Source organism: Mesocricetus auratus, unplaced genomic scaffold (genome assembly GCF_017639785.1).
Source record: "Mesocricetus auratus isolate SY011 unplaced genomic scaffold, BCM_Maur_2.0 Super-Scaffold_100009, whole genome shotgun sequence".
Lineage (NCBI taxonomy): Eukaryota > Metazoa > Chordata > Mammalia > Rodentia > Cricetidae > Mesocricetus > Mesocricetus auratus.
This window is the reverse complement of record NW_024429193.1, coordinates 35,162,781-35,185,035: the sequence shown is the minus strand read 5'-3', so window position 1 is coordinate 35,185,035 and position 22,255 is coordinate 35,162,781. Positions and strand designations below refer to the sequence as shown.

At 39.8% G+C, this 22,255-nt stretch overlaps 1 protein-coding gene across 2 annotated transcripts in view; it reads left to right on the top strand.

Annotated features, from left to right (window-relative positions):
- Positions 1-20,799, top strand: part of Pde5a (phosphodiesterase 5A) — a 130,013-nt gene extending 109,214 nt beyond the window's left edge. For both annotated transcript variants that reach the window (XM_040751923.1, XM_040751924.1), the window contains exons 19-21: positions 7,797-7,871; positions 14,964-15,047; positions 16,880-20,799. In XM_040751923.1, coding sequence (XP_040607857.1) covers positions 7,797-7,871; positions 14,964-15,047; positions 16,880-17,011 — 291 coding nt within the window. In that variant the 3' untranslated portion in view covers positions 17,012-20,799. The remainder of the gene's footprint in view (positions 1-7,796; positions 7,872-14,963; positions 15,048-16,879) is intronic.
- The last annotated feature ends 1,456 nt before the right edge of the window (positions 20,800-22,255 follow it).

Sequence of the window (22,255 nt, the reverse complement as noted above, 5' to 3'; positions counted from 1 at the left end):
GGTAATATTGCCTTCATTTAAAAAAATGGAAACAATCCTTCTATTTCTATTTCGTAGAATAATTTGACAGCTATTGCTATTGGCTCTTCTTTGAATATATAGTAGGATTCTTTTCTCAATCCATATGGCTCTGGGCTTTTTATAGTTGGGAGCTTTTTTTTAAATTACTGTTTCTATTTCATTGGATGTTATGGGCCTATTTAAACTATTTACTTCATCTCAATTTAACATTGCTAGGTCATATTTGTTTAGAGATTCATCAATTTCTTTTAGGTTTTCCAGTTTGGTAGAATATAGAATATAGATTTTTAAGGTCTAGGCCTATGATTCTCTGAATTGCCTCAGTGTCTGTTATAATGCCTCCCTTTTCACCATTTTTTATTTTAAAAATAGGTTTATTTTATGTCTATGAGTGTTTTATCTGTATGTATGCACCATGTGCATGCCTTGTGTCATGGAGTCAGAAGAGGGTATCAGATCTCTTGGAACTGTCTCTCTGTCTTTGGGTTAATTTGACTAAAGGTTTATCAGGTTTTAATGTGTTGTTTGTTTTTTCCAAAGAACATGCTCTTCATTTAATAGATTCTTTGTATTCTTTTTTATTTTATTTCAGTAATTTCACCTCTGGGTTTGATTATTTCTTATCATCTACTCTTTTTGGGTGTTGTTATTTTTTTCTGGAGCTTTCAGGTGTATAATTAAATTATTAACATAAAATTTCTCTAATTCTTTTTATGAGGGCACTTGGTGCTGTAAACTTTCTTGGCACTGCATTCCTGGTTTCCCATAGATTTCAATATGTTGTGTTTTCATTTTCATTCTAAAGTAGGAAGTTTGCGATTTCCTTTGACTTCTCCTTGACCCAATTGTCATTCAGTAGTGTGCATCTTAGTTTCCATGGGTTTCTGTACTTTTTGTCATTTCTGTTATTGATATCTAGCTTTATTATTTTGTGATAAGACAGGATAAAGGTTGTCATTTAACTTTCCCTATATTTTTTGGGACTCACTTAAATGTCCTAATGTGTGGTCAGTTTTGGAGAAAGTTCTGTGGGTGCTGTGAAGAAAGTGTATACTTTGGTGTTTGGGACTTAAGTTCTGTAAATGTTGAATTTGATTTATGATGTCATTTAGCTCAAAAGTTTCTCTATTTGGTTTCTGTCTGGATGACCTGCCTGTTGGAGAGAGTATTAAAATCACCCACTGTTCTGTGTTAGAGTTTATCTATGATTCTGACCTCCAGACACACGCCTTGACACACATGTGCATACATTCATGCACAAATAAATAAAAATGTTTTAAAAAGATTTTAAAATAAATCGACTATGGAAGTAAAAATAGATAAACCTGATTTAGATTTATAAAAACAAAAAAGAATACCCTAAGAAAGACTAATTCATTCTAGGCAACTTTAAAACTGTAATTTCTAGACTGGAGAGAAAGCTTGACAATTAAGAGCACTTGTTCTTTCAGAGGCTGGGCTTCACCTCCAGCACTTACATCAGGCAGCTCTCAACTGTCTATAACTCCAGTTCCAGAGGCCCTAAAACCCTCCATAGACACCCACATGTAACAGGCCTTTCTCCTTGAACTTTCTTTGGACCACCAGCCCCTAAATAATGACATGGACACTTATTATTAATTATGAATGCTTGACCTTAGCTTAGGCTTATTCCCAACTAGCTCTTATAATTTAAATTAACCTGTTTATATTAATCTACATTCTGTCATGTTACCTCTTCTCCCTCTGAGTTTCAATGGCTAAATCCTAGTGCCTTGGCTTCTTCCTGAGTTCCTCTCTCTCCCTGGAAGTTCTGCTTATCCTCTCCTGCCTAGCTATCGGCCATTAAACCAATCAGAAAGTACCTTAGGCAGACACACATTCACAAGGTACAATAAGATTATCTCATAGCAGACACACACACACACACACACACACACACACACACACACACAAGAGGGGGAGGAGTTTTTTTTAAATCTCTAAAGTAATGAGCAGTAATTTCATTATTAATTTAATTAATTTTTGGTGCTGGGAATGAAAGCCAAGACCATTCATATATTAGGCAAACATTCTTCCCCAAGTTCTTGAAATGGTAATTTATCCTATGTCTATAGAGAGATCTACTTTAAAAACAAAATAATGATAAAAAAGATTTCTTATAATTAAAACTTTGTTATGAAGGATTTTCAAATAAGAACCATGACACAGTGAGATTAGCTGGACCCCAAAATATATATGTGATGGCTAACCTTGGTTGTCAATTTGATTGCATATGCAATCAACTAAAACCTAAGCAGCTAGGCATACCTTTAAAGGGCTTCCTCTATTTGATCATTGGAAGACTTACCCTAAATCAGAATCATTTGACATCAGAAGATACACCCTAAATCTAGGCCACACCTTCTGGTGGCAGACCAGATAAAAGGACCTACAAGGAAACTTTTGCTTCTTGCCTGCTTGTCCTTACTGTGGCTGGCAAGTTCATCTCTCCTGCTGCTGAGACATTCCTCCACTGGCATTAGGATCTACTTCTATGGGATTCCAACACAGACCAAAGATTAGCTGAGGCACCCAGCCTTGTGGACTGAACAACTATGGTATTCTTGGGAGACAGCCCTTGTTGGACTACTTCTCCCATAGCCTTTAAGCCACTCTAATATATATTCATTCCATCAGTTCTGTTCCTCCAAGGAAACCTGACTAATACATACTGTGGTACCAGAAGTGGTTCTACAGAAAAAAAAATTGGAACGATGAATTTTTAAGTATCTAGAACAGGCTTTCCGACTTGCTAGCACCCATAGTTACTAGGGCCTCCTAGGATCATGGAGAACATTAAAAATCCCTGTTGTGAACTATCTGAGGAATGCATTGAGATAAATACATTTGCTTATCCCTATTGACTTATTGGGAAGAGCAAGGAATTTAGTGACTCTATGCTTGAAACATTTGACAATTGTGGGAAAATAACAGTGCCAGCTGGTTGCATCTAGCACCCCTGCATATATTAACAAAAGGAAAAAGTGAGCTGCTTGATAAAATTAACCAATGTCTAGCATCTCAGTATAGTTACAAGGAAAACAATGAACTCTGGTACAATAATCCAGGTGTGCATAAACAGTCTAAAGGTTTCTAAGTGTGCCCTGGAAAACAGTTTTCTCTCCAACAGCCACCAAGCTCAGGTTGTGCAAAATAAAACTGAACCCTTACTAAAAGACTGGCTGAATTACAATGCAAGTTCAAGGCCGGGCCTCAGCGAGTGTCATCGGCTAAAGGAAGGACACTGATTGGCAAGGAACTGGATCCTGTGACTTGGGATGGAGATGTGTATGAGGGCACTCCTGAGGCTGAGGACTTGAACCTTCAGATTCTGGAGGGTTTATTTCAGCAGAGGAAGCAGGCTCTTTACCCCAGCAAAGGGTACATCCCTACCTGACTTCCAGCAATAACACCCCTTCTTCCTTAGCCCAAGGGAATTAATCCTGCTTTGTCTACTGGACTTTCCCTGAAGGAGACGCTAGGCAAGACAGTACTGATGTCCCTCAGGACCCACCAGTAGTTTCCTCTAGACCTATGACCAGACCCCCAGGCTAAACAGGCTCCTAGAGGGGAGGTAGAAATGTTGTCCATGAGGAGGTACAATATACCACAGAAGAGCTTAATGAGTTTGCTAATTCATCCAAGCAGAAATCTGGGGAATCTATGTGGGAATGGATTTTATAGGTTTGAGATAATGGTGGAAGAAACAAACTAGATCAGGCTGAGTTTATTGGTGCAGTCCACTGAATGGGGAGATTCTAGGTTTAATATGGAAGCTCACACAGTTGTTTGTGATTTAAAATAAAAAGACCTTGATTGTCTGTCTCTTACACAAAATATCAGACTGGTCTCCTATATTGGTGACATTATGCTAACTGGACTAAGTGAGTGGGAGGCAGCGAACACTTTGGACTTGTCGGTAACACATATGCATCAGAGGATGGGAAATAAATCCAACCAATATTCAAGGGCCTCTACCTCAGTGAAATTCTTAGGAGTCCAGTGATGTGGACCATGCAGAGATACTCCTTCTAAGATGAAGGGTAAACCCCTTCCTCCATCAAGAAAGAAGCACAGCAGTTGCTGGGCCTATCTGGGTTCTAGAGACAGCATGTTCCTCTCTTGGGTGTGTGACTTTGGCCCATGTATTACATGACAAGGAAAGCTGCTAGCTTTGTGGGGGCCTGGAACAGGAGAAGGCTCTGCATGTGATCCAGCAGACCCTATGCTGCTTCGGGTGTTGGTGGCAGATGAGGATGCTGTCTCCAGCCTTTAGTAGGTAAATAGGCAAATCACAGAGCAGAGTTTCTCTAGAGAAACCTGACTTATACATTGTGCATCCCAGTGAACTTCTACACAGTTAGGATAGCCATTCTGAAAATGTGGGGCTGAACATTAGATACTTTCACTATCAATAATATTTATGCATTTATTCACCACCCCCCAAAAAAGCAAAATGAAAAATCAATGACAGATTTGATATAACTAAAACAGCAATGGTCAAAGCAATTCTAAGAAGTAAGAAAACTTTGAGAAGTATCACAACACCTAACTTCAAAGTATACTGCAGAACTATAGTGATAAAGACAGTGTGGCACTGTCATAAAAGTAGACAGGGCTGGAGAGGCGGTCAGTACTTGCTGCTCTTCCAGAGGACCCAGGTTCAGTTATGGCAGCTTACAATGGTATAACTCCAATCCCTAGGGATCTGATGCCCTCTTCTCACCTCTGAAGGCACTAGATCTGCATGTAGTGTACATACATACATGCAGGCAAGACACCTGTATACATAAAATATATTTTTAAAATTTAGATAGACAGGTATTCCAATGGAATAAATGAGAGGACCCAGAAATAAAACAACAAAGCTATGCCCACTTGGTTTTTTACAAAGGAGTGAGAAATACATTTTATGGGGAGGGAGGGTAGTCTAGTTGACAGATGGTGCTGACAAACCTCCCTGTCTACTTCAAGAGAATGGAGTAAGAGTCTTTTAACACTTGTCAAAAGTCCATTCAAAATAGATCAGAGACTTTAATTTAAAACCTGAAATGCTGAGACTACTAGAGGAAAATGGAGGATACTCTTCAAGACAGTGAGTTGGCAGAACTTCTGAATAGACCCGCTATAGGACAGAGACTGGCCCTCAGTGTCAGCAGCGACTACCTGGGTCTATATGAAATGAAAAGCTTACTGCAGAGCAAAGGGAAACCATCAGCAGAGCAGAGCAGACAACCTGCAGAGTGAGAGACTCTGCACCAGTGAGGCTTTAAGAAATTAGTTTGCCAAGGGAATAAAACTGCCAGTCAACAAATGGGCTGATGAAGGTATAGACAATTCTCAAGAAAAGAAACACAGATGGCCAATGACTTTTATAAAATGTGTTCAATATCCCTAGCCATCAGGGAGATGCAAATTAAAACTATTTTGAGATACTGTATTACCCCAGTTAGAATGGCTCTCATCAACAAATTTGACAACAAATGTTGGAGACAATATGGAGATAGGGAACTATTGTTCATCACTGGGAGGAGGGGTGTAAGTTATTACAGCCATATGGAAGTTTGTTCGGAGGTTCCTGCAAACCTTAAAGATAGAGCTCCCACATGACCCATCTGTACCTCTTGGGCATATATTCATATAACTCTGTACTCAGTCACAGAGATGTTTGCATACTTATGTTTATTGCTGCCTTATTCACTGTAGCAAAAGACTGGTGTCAACCTAGTCTACCACCAGTGAAGTATGGTACAAATATAAACTGGAATGCTATCAGCTCTAAGAAAAATGAAATCACAAAATTCTCATGAAAATGAGTGGACTTGAAAGTACAATGTTAGGCAAGGTCAGACAGTCTCAGAAGAAAAAGCTAAAGCTGTATGTTCTCTCTCATATGTGGATCCTAGACACAGATCTACACAGACGCAGATATAGATGATGCATGATGCATAAACAAATGTACATGTAGATAGATACAATATAATGTAAAAAGGAGAACAAGAAAGAATAAATGCTAGGTGATGGGGAAATTCAGATAATGAGCATATGAATCATGAAAGGATATAAAACTAAAATAGCTTTTAATAACCATTATTATTTATCTGGAGAGTCAGCTCGGTAGTTAAGAGCACTTGTTGCAGCCGGGCAGTGGTGGCACAGGTGACTCAGGAGGCAGAGTCTAGAGAGCAAATTCCAGGACAGCCAAAACTACACAGAGAAACCCTGTCTTGGAAAACAAAAACAACAAGAATTCAGATAACAAAAGTATTAGAAAAGATGAAGTCTTCTATTGTCACCTTTGATCGATGCTTGAGAACCCAAGTGGGTTTATAATAGGTACACTGAGAAGAAGCCTGTTTTCTTCAATATGAATTACACTGAAGCATATCCAAATGATCGATATGGGAAACTTTCTTGGTACTTAAAGGTGGTACAAACAAACCTAAGAAATGTTGGCTTTGACTGTCACCCGTGTGAGAGCCTCTAATAAATGGACTCCAGAAAACATCAGTAATTATTGCCAGTATCACAAAAAGAGGGACCGACTCCATATAATTAGTGACTACTGCACCACGCCTTAGGAGCTGACTGGTGAGAAAATGAGATGTCAATCTAACTGAGCTTTAAGAAACCAGTAAAAGGCGTTATGAGAATGTGGTCTACAGAATCTAGACTCTGGGACACTCTAAGGTAAACAAACCAGAGTATTCACCAACAATAGAGATTGCAAGAAAAGATTGCAAGAGAGATTACAAGAAACCTAAAAGCCCGTCAAGCGGCCACAATACAGCATTGGATGACGGTTGTTTGCTTGCTTGCTTGCGTTTTTACCTACCTTTTATAAACAGGTACTTAAGAACATGGAGTTTGCTGTGACGTCATGTGTCCTAGGAATGTCAGAAGCCACATCCATAAGGTCGGAACAACATGGCTGCCCAAACATGAGTTGGTCACCAATAGATGTGATAACATGGTTGGGGGACAGCCAGCTTCACAAAGAACTACAGACAACTGTAGGGGCAGGAGAGGCCATCTTCCCCAGCCAGGAAGAGCACATCCAATACCAAAGGGTCAGCACTGAAAAATGCACACAAGTAGCATTACACTGACTGAGCAGGCTGTCAATAATATGTTTAGAAATTATATCTGCACACACACATGCTAACAACAACTAAAGAAAAAAGAGGCCATGATTTTGAAAACAAGCAAGGAAGAGGGGAGTTAAAAGTGGAGGGTGAATATGATCAAAATACTTTGTATGAAATTCTCAAGAAATTTGTGTTTTTAAAAAAAATTAAAGAAATGGCTGGATGGTGGTGGCACATGCCTTTAATCCCAGCTCTTGGGAGTTAGAGACAGGCAGATCTCTGTGAGTTTGAGGTCAGCCTGGTCCTCAGAGCTAGTTCCAGGCAGGCTCCAAAGCTACGAGAAACCCTGTCTGAAAACAATTAAAGAAACAAGTGCTTAAAAATTGCTTTGTGATTATTCATGCAGATGGGCACAGTCTTGGTACTGATTGGCAGACTGAATGAAACATGTCACTTCCTGCTTAGTTACAGAAGATCACATGATTGTGGTTAGTTGCATGGTTAAAGCAGATGCAGCCTTATTTCTGTTTCTTGTAGCTGTTTTATCCTAATGCTCCTGATGTGGTGGACACAACCGATTTGCTGCATTTAATTAACTTTATTCAAAGTCCTGGTTTTGCAGAGTAGCATGCTTTCCCCCAACACTCAGTCTGCTCTCTGTTTCAGATAGCAGAACTCGTGGCAGCTGAATTCTTCGATCAAGGAGATAGGGAGAGAAAAGAACTCAACATTGAGCCTGCTGTAAGTACGGTTTTGTTGGTAAGAACTACTCAATCACGTTTTTAAATCATATACTTACTGTAAAGACAGACTTTTTACTGAGTACATCAGCCCAGTCTCAATCCTGCAGTCCATTTGCCTCAGCCTCTTGGTGCTGGAGTTGCAAGCATGTGACCAGAATTGGCTAAAGATTATACTGTTTCTTTTTGTTTTGTGTGTGTGTATATATATATATATATATGTATATATATATATATATACATACATATATATATATTATTTATTTATTTTTAAGTTTAAATTTAGATTAGAAACAAGGTTGCTTCACAAGTCAGTTCCAGGTCCCTCTCCGTTTCCCTCTCCTCCTCCCGTGCCCTCCCCTCAACCCCCCTCAATATCCCCTCATTTCCCCAGGGAGGGTGAGGCCCTCCATGGGGGTGTCCATAGTTTGTCATTTCATCCAGGGCAGGGCCTAGACCCTCCCCAAGAGTTCAGGGTAAGAGTGCATCTCACATTGTTGGATGGGAGTCCAAAGTCCGTATGTATACTCGGGATAAATACTGATTTACTGCCCAAGGCTCAATAAATTACCTAGGCCTCCTCACTGAAACCACCATTCAAGGGCTCTTGATCAGTACCATGCTGGATTCCCAGGCTGATGCCTGGGATTCTAGAGCTACCCCTTGTCAGGCCAGCTGTTTCTGGGGGGTTAAGCCAGCCCAGTCTTAATGCCTTTGGTCATCAGTCCTCTCTCTCTGTTACTGGCTTTCTTGAGTTCAGCTCAGTGCTTAGCCGTGGGAGTCTGCCTCTTCTTCCGTCAGCCACTGAATGAAGATTCTGTTTCCCAGACTCTCTGGCCATGGGATTGTAGGCTGGCACTCCCCAGATCTATGTCTAAAATCCATATATGAGAGAGTACATGCCATGTTTCTCTTTTTGTGACTGCGTTACCTCACTCAGGATGGTTTCTTCTAGTGTCATCCATTTGCCTGCAAATCTCAGGATTCCATTGTTTTTTTCTGCTGAATAGTACTCCATTGTGTAAATGTACCACATTTTCTCTATCCACTCTTCGGTTGAGGGACATCTAGGTTGCTTACAAGTTCTGGCTATTACAAATAATGCTGCTATGAACATAGTGGAACAGACATCCTTGTTGTATGAACGGGCATCTTTTGGAGTTGCTGGGTCTTGTGGTAGGTTTATTCCCATTTTTCTGAGGAATCTCCATACTGATTTCCAAAGTGGCTGAACAAGTTGGCACTCCCACCAGCAATGGAGGAGTGTTTCCCTTTTACCACATCCTCTCCAGCATAAATTGTTGTTGGTGTTTTTGATTTTAGCTATTCTGACAGGAGTGAGATGGTATCTCAGAGTTGTTTTGATTTGCATTTCCCGGATGGCTAAGGATGTTGAGCACTTTCTCAAGTGCCTCTCAGCCATTTTAGACTCCTCTATTGAAAATTCTCTATTTAGTTCTGTAGCCCAATTTTAATTGGATCCTTTGGTGTTTTGGAGACTTGCTTCTTCAGTTCTTTGTAAATTTTGGAGATCAACCCTCTGTCAGATGTGGGGTTAGTGAATATTTTTTCCCATTCTGTGGGCTGCCCTTTTGTCTTGCTGACTATGTCCTTTGCCTTACAGAAGCTTCTCAGTTTCAGGAGGTCCCATTTATTAATTGTTGATCTCACTGTCTGTGCTAGTGGTGTTATGTTCAGGAACATGTCTCCTGTACCGATTCGTTCAAGGGTACCACCCACTTTCTCTTCTAAGAGGTTCAGTGTAGCTAGATTTATGTTGAGGTCTTTGATCCATTTGGACTTAAGTTTAGTGCATAGCGATAAACATGGATTGATCCGCATTCTTCTACATGCCAGCCTCCAGTTATGCCAGCACCATTTGTTGAAGATGCTTTCTTTTTTCCATTGTATATTTTTAGCTTCTTTGTCAAAGATCAGATGTTCATACGTGTGTGGGTTAATATCCGGGTTTTCAATTCAGATTCCATTGGTCTACCTGTCTATTTTTGTGCCAATACCAAGCTGTTTTCAGGACTATAGCTCTATAATAGAGCTTGAGGTCAGGGATGGTGATGCCTCTGGACATTGCCTTGTTGAACAGGATTGTTTTGGCTATCCTGGGTCTTTTGTTTTTCCATACAAAATTGATTATTGTTCTTTCAAGGTCTGTGAAGAATTGTGCTGGGATTTTAATGGGGATTGCATTGAATCTGTAAATTGCTTTTGGCAGGATTGCCATTTTTACTACATTGATCCTACCTATCCAACAGCATGGGAGATCTTTCCATTTTTCTCAGGGCTTCTTTAAGTTCTTTCTTTAAAGATTCCAAGTTCTTGCGATACAGATCTTTCACTTGTTTGTTTAGCGTTGTCCCAAGTTATTCTATGTTGTTTTGGCAATTGTAAAGGATGATGTTTCTCTGATTTCTTTCTCAGCCCTTTTATCATCTGTATATAATAGGGCTACTGATTTTCTTGAGTTGATCTTGCAGCCTGCCACTTTGCTGAAGGTGTTAATCAGCTGTAAGAGTTCTCTAGTAGAGTTCTTTGGGTTATTTATGTAAACTATCATATCATCTGCAAACAGTGAAAGTTTGACCTCTTCCTTCTCAATTTGTATCCCCTTGATCCCCTTTTGTTGTCCTATGGCAATGGCTAGAACTTCAAGTACAATGTTGAAAAGGTATGGAGAGAGTGGATAGCCTTGTCTTGTTCCTGATTTTAGAGGAATTGCCTTGAGTTTCTGTCCATTTGGTTTGATGTTGGCTGTTGGTTTACTTAATAGCTTTTATTATGTTTAAGTATGTTGCTGTCATCCCGGATCTCTCCAAGACCTTTATCATGAAGGGGTGTTGGATTTTGTCAAAGGCTTTTTCAGCATCTAGTGAGATGATCATGTGATTTTTGTTTTTCAGCTTGTTTATATGGCGGATTACGTTGATGGATTTTCGTATGTTGAACCATCCCTGCATCCCTGGGATGAAACCTACTTGATCGTGGTGAATGATTGTTTTGATGTGCTCTTGGATCTGATTTGCCAGTATTTTATTGAGTATTTTTGCATCAATGTTCATGAGGGATATTGGTCTGAAGTTCTCTTTCTTACTTGTGTCTTTGTGTGGCTTGGAGATCAAGGTTATTGAAGCCTCGTAGAAAGAGTTTGGCAAAGACCCTTCTGCTTCTATTGTGTGGAATACTTTGAGAAGAATTGGTATAAGCTGTTCTTTGAATTTCTGGTAGAATTCTGCACTGATGCCATCTGGACCTGGGCTTTTTTTGGTTGGGAGACTTTTGATGACTGCTTCTATTTCCATAGGGGTTATAGGTCTATTCAAATTGCTTATCTGTTCTTGATTTAATTTTGGCAAGTGATAGCTATTCAGGAAGTTGTCCGTTTCCTTTAAATTTTCGAATTTTGTGAAGTACAGGTTTTCAAAGTATGACCTGATGATTCTCTGAATTTCCTTAGAGTCCGTTGTTATGTCCCCCTTTTCATTTCTGATTTTGCTAATTTGCATGTTTACTCTCTGCTGTTTGGTAAGTTTGGACAAAGGTTTGTCTATCTTATTGATTTTCTCAAAGAACCAACTCTTCGTTGCATTGATTCTTTGTATTGTTTCCCTAGTTTCTACTTTATTGATTTCAGCCCTCAATTTGATTATTTCCTGGCATCTACTCCTCCTGGGGGAGTTTGCTTCTTTGTGTTCTAGAGCTTTCAGCTGTTCTGTTACTTCTCTAGTATAACTATTCTCCAGTTTCTTCATGTGGGCACTTAGTGCTATGAACTTCCCCCGTTGCACTGCTTTCAAAGTGTCCCATAGGTTTGGGTATGTTGTGTCTTCATTCTCATTGAATTCTAGGAAGTCTTTGATTTCTTTTTTTTATTTCTTCTTTGACCCAGGAATGGTGCAGTTGTGAATTATTCAATTTCCATGAGTTTGTAGGTTTTCTGCAATTTGTATTGTTGTTGAATTCTAATTTTAAAGCATGGTGGTCTGATAAGATGCATGGAGTTATTCCAATTTTTTTGAAGCTGCTGAGGTTTTTATATGTTGCCAAGTATGTGGTCGATTTTTGAGAAGGTTCCATGTGGGTGAGAAGAAGGTATATTCTTTTTTATGTGGATGAAATATTCTATAAATGTCTGTTAATACCAGTTGGGTCATTACTTCTATTAGGCCCTTTGCTTCTTTGTTGAGTTTCTGTCTGGTATTCCTGTCTAGTGGTGAGAGTGGAGTGTTGAAATCTCCCACTATAAGTGTGTGGGGCTTTATATGGGATTTAAGTTTTAGTAACGTTTCTTCTACGAATGTGGATGCCTCCTTTGTATTTGGGGCATAGAAGTTCAGGGTAGACACTTCATCTTGGTGGATTTCGCTTGTGATGAGTATGTAATGACCTCCTTCATCTCTTTTGATGATTTTATTTTAAAGTCTAATTTGTTAGATATTAGGATTGCTACCCCTGCTTGTTTCTTGGGTCCATTTGATTGGAAAAAATTTTCCCAACCTTTAACTCTCAGGTAATGTCTGTCTTTGAGGGTGAGGTGTGTTTCTTGTATGCAGCAGAAGGAAGGGTTCTGTCTTCGAATCCATTCTGCTGGTCTGTGTCTTTTTATGGGTGAGTTAAGGCCATTAATGTTGAGGGATATCAATGACCATAGATTGTTCATTCTTCTTTGATTTGGAATGGTTGTTGTTGGTAGAATTATGTGTGGAATTTCACCCCTTTGTTCTTTTGGCTGTTGGTAGAGAGGGATTCTCTAATGCCTATGTTTTTCTGGTTGTAGTTAACTTCCTTGGGTTGGAGTTTTCCTTCCAAAACTTTCTGTAGGGCTGGCTTAGTGGATACATACTGATTGAATCTAGTTTTGTCATGGAATATCTTGTTTTCTCCATCTATAGTGATTGAGAGCTTTGCCGGGTATAGTAGTCTGGGCTGGCATCCATGGTCTCTTAGTGCTGGTAGAATATCTATCCAGGACCTTCTGGCTTTCAGAGTTTCCATGGAGAAGTCAGGTGTAATTCTGATAGGTCTGCCTTTATATGTTACTTGGCCTTTTTCCTTAGCTGCTCTTAATATTCTTTCTTTATTCTGTATATTTGGGGCCTTGATTATTATGTGGTCTTGATTATTATGTGGCGAGGGGACTTTTTTGTGATCCACTCTATTTGGTGTTCTGTAAGCTTCTTGTACCTTCATTGGCATGTCTTTCTTAAGGTTGGAAAAGTTTTCTTCTATTATTTTGTTGAATATGTTTTCTGCCCCTTTGAGGTGGTTTTCTTCTCCTTCTTCTATACCTATTATTCTTATGTTTCGTCTTTTCATGGTGTCCCATATTTCCTGGATGTTTTGTGTTAAGGATTTGTTTGACTTAAGATTTTGTTTGATGTATCATTTCTCCTAGTGTATCTTCAACACCTGAGATTCTCTCTTCCATCTCTTTTATTCTGTTGGTAATGCTTGTATCGGTAGTACCTGACCGTTTGCCCAGCTTTTCTATTTCCAGCCTTTCTTCAGATTGTGTTTTTTTTTATTGTCTCTATTTCAGTTTTCAACCCTTGCACTGTTTGCATTGTTTCTTGCAATTTTCGGTTTATCTTTTCATCCATTTGTTGCCTTTTATGAATTTTTTGGTTTGTTTTTTCTTCCATTTCTTGCATTTTTTGGTTTGCTTTTTCTTCCAGTTCTTGCATTTTTTGGTTTGCTTTTTCTTCCAGTTCTTGTATTTTTTTGGTTTGTTTTTTTCTTCCATTTCCTGCCTTTTTTTGGTTTGTTTCTTCTTCCATTTCTTGCATTTTTTGGTTTGTTTTTTCTTCCATTTCTTGCATTTTTTTGGGTTGTTTTTTCATCCATTTCTTTGAGGGATTTTCCTATATCCTCTTTTAGGGCCTCTATCATTTTCATGAAAGTGGTTTTAAGGTCATTATCTTCTGCTTCATTTGCATTGGAATGTTGGAGTCTTGCTGGTGTGGAGTCTCTAGAATCTGGTGGTGTCATATTTGTTTTTTTGTTGCTGAGTGTGTTTTTGTATTGTCTCTTTCCCATCTCTTCTTCTAGTGGGTGCAGAAAGAGCCCCTTATTGGTCTGGTGGTTAAGGGATCAGAGTTCCCTTTTGGTGGGTGCTAGCAAGTCCAATAATCTGGTATTTCTTCTATTCCTCATCCTCGTTCTGGTCCTGTGGGTGGAGAAGAAGACCAGGAATCTGGGGTGCTTAGCCTCCCACCTGGTCCCCTGGTCCCTTTGCTGGATCAGCTGGTTTCCTGGTCTTGTTGGTGGGAGAGAAGACCTGGAGTCTAGGGTGTTTGGCTCCCTCCGGGATTGGAAGCTCCATGCAGTTCCCAGGCAATCCCTAGGCACTGGAACACAAGCCCAGATGCAGGGCCTGTTGTACCTGGTCCCGCAGGAACAGCTGGTCCCCTGGTCTCCCTGGATCCGCTCGAGTATACTGTTTCTTAATACTTCTATGACACCTTTCCATGGGAATATGTTTTCTCGCTGTACTTTTTAACACTTTCTTTCTTTTTAGAGGAATTAAACATGCTGATTACAAAAGCAAAAGCAAGCTAAGAAGACAAAAACTGCTACAAGTTATGCCCCCAGTTTTCTTCGCTTGAATGTAATAAGCCGCTTTTATTCTAATATGGTCTTTGGTGCATATGCATCATAATTACGTGAAATGAGTGTAATCACAACTTAACTCACTTCCTTTGCTGTAATATTTGCCAAGTTCACTGTCACAGGCAGCACAGTGACAAACAGCTCCGTTGCTGCCCCTTCCTCTTTATTATTTTGTCAGGGTAAATTCTCAGAAATGAACAGTGACTTTAAAGTGTTTGATGTAGCCATTTAATATAAAGGTATAGATCTCAAATGTGAGATCTCTTTGTTTTATTTTCTTCCCTTTCTTTGTAGGGTTAGGGATACACACATATATAATGTATATACGTATATATATAATAACTATATATATATTACATGTATGTATAGTTGCCATCTTACCACCTTCATATAACCACTGATCTATCTTTTCACAGCAACCTTTCCTCTGAGCCTGGAATAACTATAGATCTGTGTTTGTGTGTATTTTCAGGATCTAATGAACAGGGAGAAGAAAAATAAAATCCCAAGTATGCAAGTTGGGTTCATAGACGCCATCTGCTTGCAGCTGTATGAGGTATCTACAGGAGAAATGCTATATTGATAAACTTAGATTGTGTTATGAAGAGATTAACACCAGACACATATTTTTGCTTCTAAGGCAAAAAAACCCCGTTATTATCATTGGTAGTGTTTCTTTCTGCTGATGAAGGTGATGTCTGTACAGAGCAAGGGATACATTTCACACTTCCTATTTCACAAAGGCATTGACTCACTCGGTATATAAATATCTCCTGAGTGCCTAGGGTGGGCTGGGCACCAGCACATTAATTGAGGGGACACTGAGAGTCATGTGCTGGTGCCCTTGAGGAGGTCCTTGCTGTGGACTCTGTGTTAGCATGATCTCTTTAAGTTTCATTTTAGCCTGAGTACAAAATAGTCACCCAATTTTTTTTCACAGTCATATTGTAGCTTAGATATCGTTAAAGAATTTTTTCTTAATACTTAAAGGAGGAGGCTGCAGGAATGAATGCGGCCTCCAGTTTCCCTTCTACTAGTTTCCCTTCTTTGCTTTTTGTGGCTTTTGTTGTTCTGGTAAAAAGATGCATCTAATATTCGGTGTACTGGTTTACTTGTTTACTACCCAGCAAAGAAAAGAGATGCTGTCTTTGTTTCTAACAGCTCAAATGGATTTGAGTCTCATTTACTTGAGAAATTTACCCTGGAGTTGTCATGAAAGGTTAAGACCAGACAAAAACTACAAAGTTTCCAATCCAGACATTGCAGGTTCAGTAATTGAATGTGCAAAGTTCATCTTCCACAGCAAAAGATTATTTGCCCCAAATATATAGCTGGTAGAAAGCACAATTGAGAAACCAGTTCTCATTGTTTGTTTCTTTGTTTTTCAGTGCTAGGGCTAAAACTCTGATTCTTGTATGTGCTAGGGAAGCATTCTACCACCAAGCCATAGTCTTAGTTTTTTTGTTTGTTTTGTTTTTTGAGACACGAGTTTCTTTGTACATCCCTGACTGTCCTGGAGCTCATTTTGTAAACCAAACTGGCCTCAAACTCACAGAGATCTGCCTATTTCTGCCTCCCAAATGCTGGGATTAAAGGCATGCACCACTACACCCAGTCTCGAGTTCTCATTCTTAGTTTAGGATTCTAGCATTGTCTTAGTTCTATTGCTGTGAAGCGCTACCACGACCAAGGCAATTCTTATTAAGGCAAGCATTTAACTGGGGGCTTGCTTACAGTTTCAGAGCTTTAGTTCATTGCTATCTATAACATGACTTCTAATAGGTCTTAATAATAAGAGCCCGGAGTCAGAAATTGAAGGATGAAAGCTGAAAGATTAGTGAAGCCGAACAGCCAGCCACTAGAGCTCTTAGCTCGTTCCCACAGCCCCCCAGGGACAGCCAGCTTCCATACGGACACAGAGTCCAGCCCCACAAACGAGCCCCCCAAGCTCAGCATCTACATTCTTTAAGATGCATTTTGCTTTTAATTATGTGTGTGCCTTTGTGTGAGGATGTGCACACGAGTATAGGTGCTCCTAGAGGCCGGAGACAATGGATCCCTCTGGAGCAGTAGGCAGTTGTTAGCCACCTGACGTGAGTGCTGGGAACCAAACTCAGGTCCTATTCAAGACGATACCTGCTAGACAGTCTCCCCTCAACTTCTCCATCAAGCCCCCTCATGGTTAATTGTAAGTGCTTGTGCTCTCTTTGTCCCCAAGTATGCCTCCTTAGATGTATAGCATAAGGGAAATCTTTGGCAAATACTCACGTGTGTGTTCCTAGGACTTAAGAAAATGTCACCTGTGGGGCTGCTCACACAGTGAACGTAGCCCTTATTGGCAAGCCTGTGGCAGAGACTTCCTTCTAGTTGTTTCCTTTCTCGTTTTAGGCCCTGACCCATGTTTCAGAGGACTGTTTGCCCTTGCTGGATGGTTGCAGGAAGAACAGACAGAAATGGCAGGCCCTTGCAGAGCAGCAGGAGAAGACGCTCATTAATGGGGAAAGCAGCCAGGCCAAGTGAGGCTGACAGTGTGTCCCCATGCGAACTGCCCTGGGCCGGGTTTCTCCATACACTATGCATATTTGTGTGCACTTTGCCACTGCTGTATTTTGGTTTTGCACAACTTTTGAGGGCATAGCATGAACTGTTTTAGGAATTGCTACCTACTTTCTGTACTTTTGTTTTATGCCACTGGAGTGAAATGAGGAGTCATATTCACTTACAACACGTTGATAAGAATGGCGTCAATGGCCTTCCTACACTCAGTTTGATTTTGCTTGGATATTTATAAATAACTGCCTTTGTGTTTCTGAGTCACCGGTCTTTCAAACATGTTCTCAAAAGTAGGTTAGAGGCAAACTGATTATGTTCTGGGACATTTAAAGCCACCATTAGATGAATGTTGACTGGGTAGATTATAGGAAGAAATGAATATGAATTTGAAGAGTCTTAACGTAGTTAAGGTGTTGAGAAACAAGAAAATGCGGTACCTAACTGCTCTGCTCTTTCTGCGATGGGGGCTACCTGTAGTACATCCCATCTGTGTGGCAGAGCAAACAGCACTACAGCCAATCCATGTAACAATCTCAGACCCCCACTAAAGCCCAGGCCAGATACCTGCCCCAATTGACCTACCCAAGAGAGGGTGTGTGCCAGACATAGGAGGGCCCGGAATAGCCCTCAGCCAAGAGAAATATCTCACTGGAAGATCTTTCTGACAATCTGCATTTTAAATACTGAAAACTTTAAAAACTATTTCTTAACTTTTCATTGCCTTAACACAACAACCAGGTTTCAAGGGAAAAGTGGTCCCAGGAGCACTTGCCTGAAATCAGACGTGACTACAGTAAGAAAGTGCAAAAGTTCGCCTTTATTCCTCTCTCAAATTTACAGGAAAAGAAAATAATTAGATGAGTAGCAGAGGTTTGTCTCTAAAAGGAAGCTCAGACAATGAGTTCAAAGGGACAGCGTGTGCAGTCTTCTGTCTGAATGAAACAGCCTTCAGTGTTGCGAGCAGATAGTGAATCACACCTACCAGCTGGGTTAGGGAGGAATATCTGTCCCAAATGTGCAGGATTGTTTGCATTTGAGGAGAATTAGAGGGATTTGATTCATTAACTTCCACACTTTCCCCGGCTCCTCCCAAAGTGGGAGAAGTAATTGACCTGGGTTTCTAACATTAACTTGGATTAAAATGGTTTCTTTTTCCTTTTCTCTTTGCTTAAACTTCAACGTGTTCACTTCAGATCCTGTGTATGTACATTTTATTGTGGCTTTGTTCTTACCGAGACGAGAAAAGGCAAAGCAAGTTATACATTACTGTTTTGTATTGGTGAAGGCTAATCCAGGGAGTTGTCACCAATGCTGATTGTATTATTGTTGTAATACTTGTATTTTCAGAGTATTATTTTATTTGTGTTTCATGTTATATAGATGAAATCTGTAAGGTTGCCTCTAATGCACTGGTGTGTAAATTACACAGACTGTCACTAACAATAGTCATATCAGCATACTGTATACACCCATGCACGCACGCACGCACGCACGCCTACATATTCTTGAGTGTAGACACGTGTTTAGAGAACACTCTCCTAACCCAGCACTGAACCCCACTCGTTGTGACTGAGCAGTTATGCTGAAATGCAGTCATATACATTTGTAGCTTAAGTTGCTGAGAATATTTTTAAAGATGACATTATTTGTGAAGGATTTGTCTGCCATGTTAACAAGCAAGAAGTCAGAGTGGAAATTATTTGGTTTGCTTTAGGTAATGGTTTATTTTATCTACTAGGATAGGTATTAAAATAGGAGGAGTAGTGCCATGACTATGTTATGTTATATTATTGCTGGATATTTTAGTTCATACACAGGAGAGTACTATTTTATTCAAATAATTTTTATTTTATAGGAAAACCATTCCATACATGGATTTCTTGTCTGTGGTACAAGAACACAAATCACAGTTTTTGTTCTGAATGTGAATATTGCCTTTCTAGTAGCCTCTCAAGTTGGAATATATTTATTATATTATATATATTATTATGATCTCTCCCTTACACTGCCATGTATTGATATTGCCCATAATGAACAAGATATTATTCTTGTCCTAGACCATTTGTTTGGTTAATTGCTTGACTGGTTGCAGAAAAATAATATGATAACATTTAATTTTAATTTTTAGCCAGAAAAATTCCTGTTTCTGTAACTTGTCTCTAAAGTTTTCTGCTCTTATATGTTTAGAAGATCTGCCTTTGCCGGTCATGATGCTGTGTGAATGTGTGTAAGTCAATTAACCTCTGGACCTAAGGAAGCTGTGTTCCTAATGTAGTTAGGTTTGGACAAAACCTGTGTTCAAGGGAAGCGTCACAGGAGGCAGCTAGCTCCTAAGCCTTTCTTACCGGCCTTTGAGACCACTGTTAGAAACGGGGAATTGAAGCAGAGAAGTGATCTCATCCCACAGGTCATTTCTTACGTTGAGTTCTTTAGATGGGAAGCAAGTACATTTAATCCATTCCACACAGCCCTGGCTCGGAGCATAAACCGAGGATGCTGCTTTGTTACTGGTTGATTAAGTACAAAGAAGAGTCTCTGTTAGTAGCAGCATGGAGATAAGGGTGGATATGAAAATGTACTAGAAATATTGATTTCTTGGAGGAACTTGAATCCCAGACAATTATTTGCCTACCAGTAAAGTGCCTTTACTCTCAGAGTGTTGCAGAAGTGTTTGGCTTGGCACCTATTGCATTTCCAAATTTCCTGGGGTTTTCATTCCGAAACCGTAACAGGTAAGCAGAGAGGCCTTTTTCTTTAGCCAGATTTAAGATGACAGAAGACAAAGTGTTCCCTTGCTCTCCTGTAAACAGCTGTTTCAAATAAGGTGGTAGAACTTATTTACTTGGTATCAGCCGTGCATCAGGCCACCTTTTATTAAATCCTCTCCATATGTTATTAATCCTGTCCATCTGTTAGGTACAGTGCTCAGTGGCTGAAACAGAGCAGTAACTTCACGGAGCTCACGGGCTATACAGGAAATGACTAAGAGCACCATTTCTCATCCCACCTTGTATAGAGGGCATCCCCTCATCTGTAACATACATACTGTGCACTTTCATCCAGAATTTCTTCTATGTCTGTGAACACCCTGTCTCCCTGTCAGCATGGATCCTTTAACCTGCCGATAGCCTGAAGAACGCCTGTGTAAGGAAGGAGTCTTCCATGACAGATCATGTTTCCATATTCCAGTCAGGCAGAGAGGAGTCAGAGTTGGCCTGAATCTCCTCTGCCCTTTCACAGAGAGCAAAGAAGGGAGAATTAGAGCTTACCTCACCTGCCTCATTATTATCAAAAAGCCTGTGTAGCCATGTCTTGAATGCTGTTGGAAGTGATGTAAATAGCTGAAAATATAAATTTCTATTGCTGTTCAAGAACTCGAATGAACTGTCACTCACCACTATTGATATCTATTTGTATTCTTAATGCCTTTTCAATGTATCTGAACAAATATATAGTTTCTGGCACTATTTTTATACTAGCATAAAGGAGTTACTATGTAAATTATGTTTTGTTGTGAAGCCGTTTAAAATAATTGAAATGTCGGTTTCTTTTCCATCCTCTCACCACACCGAAAACCCTTTCCGGCCATCCTTCTGTGAGGGGAGAGGGTGTCACTCTCCGGAAGCGCTTGCCCACCACCTCTGGTCCCTGTGAGGTCAGACACGATCAAGGTGGTTTTCCATGGTGCAAAGTCATCGCACGTCAGCTGTTTTATCATTGTGCAGTGCTGTAAAAATAAAACGAACAAACGGGAACTGCATGGTGTAATCATTCGGGGTCTCTGAGTTTTAAGCATAAGGAAATGATAGGGAGATTGGGTTTCACACTGCAAAAGCCAGTCCAATTAGTTTGAAAGAATTTTACACTGAAGTTTAATAAATATGTAGTCCTTAAATAGACTCTTCAATAATAGTCATTTTGTTGGTAATGTCTTATGCCGCCAATTTGAGGGCAACGTTTCACATCATAACAGCGCTGTAGAGGATGCTGGTATCATTACCAACCTGGTGTACACAGGGAGCTAAAACCTAGGTGTTTCCTTCTTACAAAAAGGCTTGAGTCAGGCCCAGATCTGTAGCTTCACAGCCACTGCCAATACTACGGCCGAGTCCTTTGTGATACAAAAGGTTTTTTTGTAATGAAAAAATTTAGAAGTCCCAAGTCCAGGCTGACTGGACCAAATGCACTACCGAGAAGCATTATAAACAGCACGTCTCTCTCTCAGCAGGTCTTGCTTTGTTTTTGGTTTTATGGATATCGTTCATTAAGTTAGTTCTCCTGATAAAGGTAAATGTAGTGCCTCAAGGGACTCTTGACACCCATTGGTGTTTCTGGTATAAAAGACATTGTGGTATAGAAACTGTTTTGTTTTTTGTTTGTTTGTTTGTTTGTTTGTTTTTTTGTGCCTCTAGGCAAGCCCTCTTCTCTGATCAGAAAAAAGCGTCTCACCTAAAGGAATATTGCCTTTAAGTACACACACATAAGAGAATAGTTAAAATTTTTGACCATGAGAGGGCGCCAGAATTTCACGTGTACCTAAAGAAGTAACAACTAGCCACAAAGGATAATTAAAAACTGCGTCTTCAAATATTTTTGGTGACTAAATATGAAAAAAAATCCAAGTAAGAATTTTTGAAAGTAATGGAAAGAATCATTTTTCTATTACTATTTATGAAAATGTAAAGTGTTGTTTATTGCCCTTAATCCAGTGATCATGCTGCCAAGATTTTCTCCTAGAAAATAATAACATCATTTGCATTCTCTCTTACTTGGTATTCCACTCCTGGAACATCAACCCTTTCTGTACAAATAAGAAGCATTTAGAAACTTCCTGAAACGCACAGTACTGTGATTAGCTGTTTGTCTCCCAGCTAGCAGGAATTCTAATTCCCACATTAACACATAGAAATGTCGTGCTATGGCTTTCTCTTTTCAAGGAACATAACACTTGCAGAGACTATTCTCTGGTTTTAAGCTACATTCAGCTCAAGTTTGGGGGAGGTTAGAAGAAGAACTAACAAGCCATTTGTTTAAATAAAAATCTCGGGAGATATGAATATTTTACTTATCTCCCTGACTAGCTGGTATCCATGTACAGGAGGCAGGAGTGAAATTAACCTTGAGAAAGTTCACCATTCTCAGAATAACACATTTATTTATGGAGGCTGAATTACCCTTATATCCTAGGCTGGCTTGATAATGGTGGATATT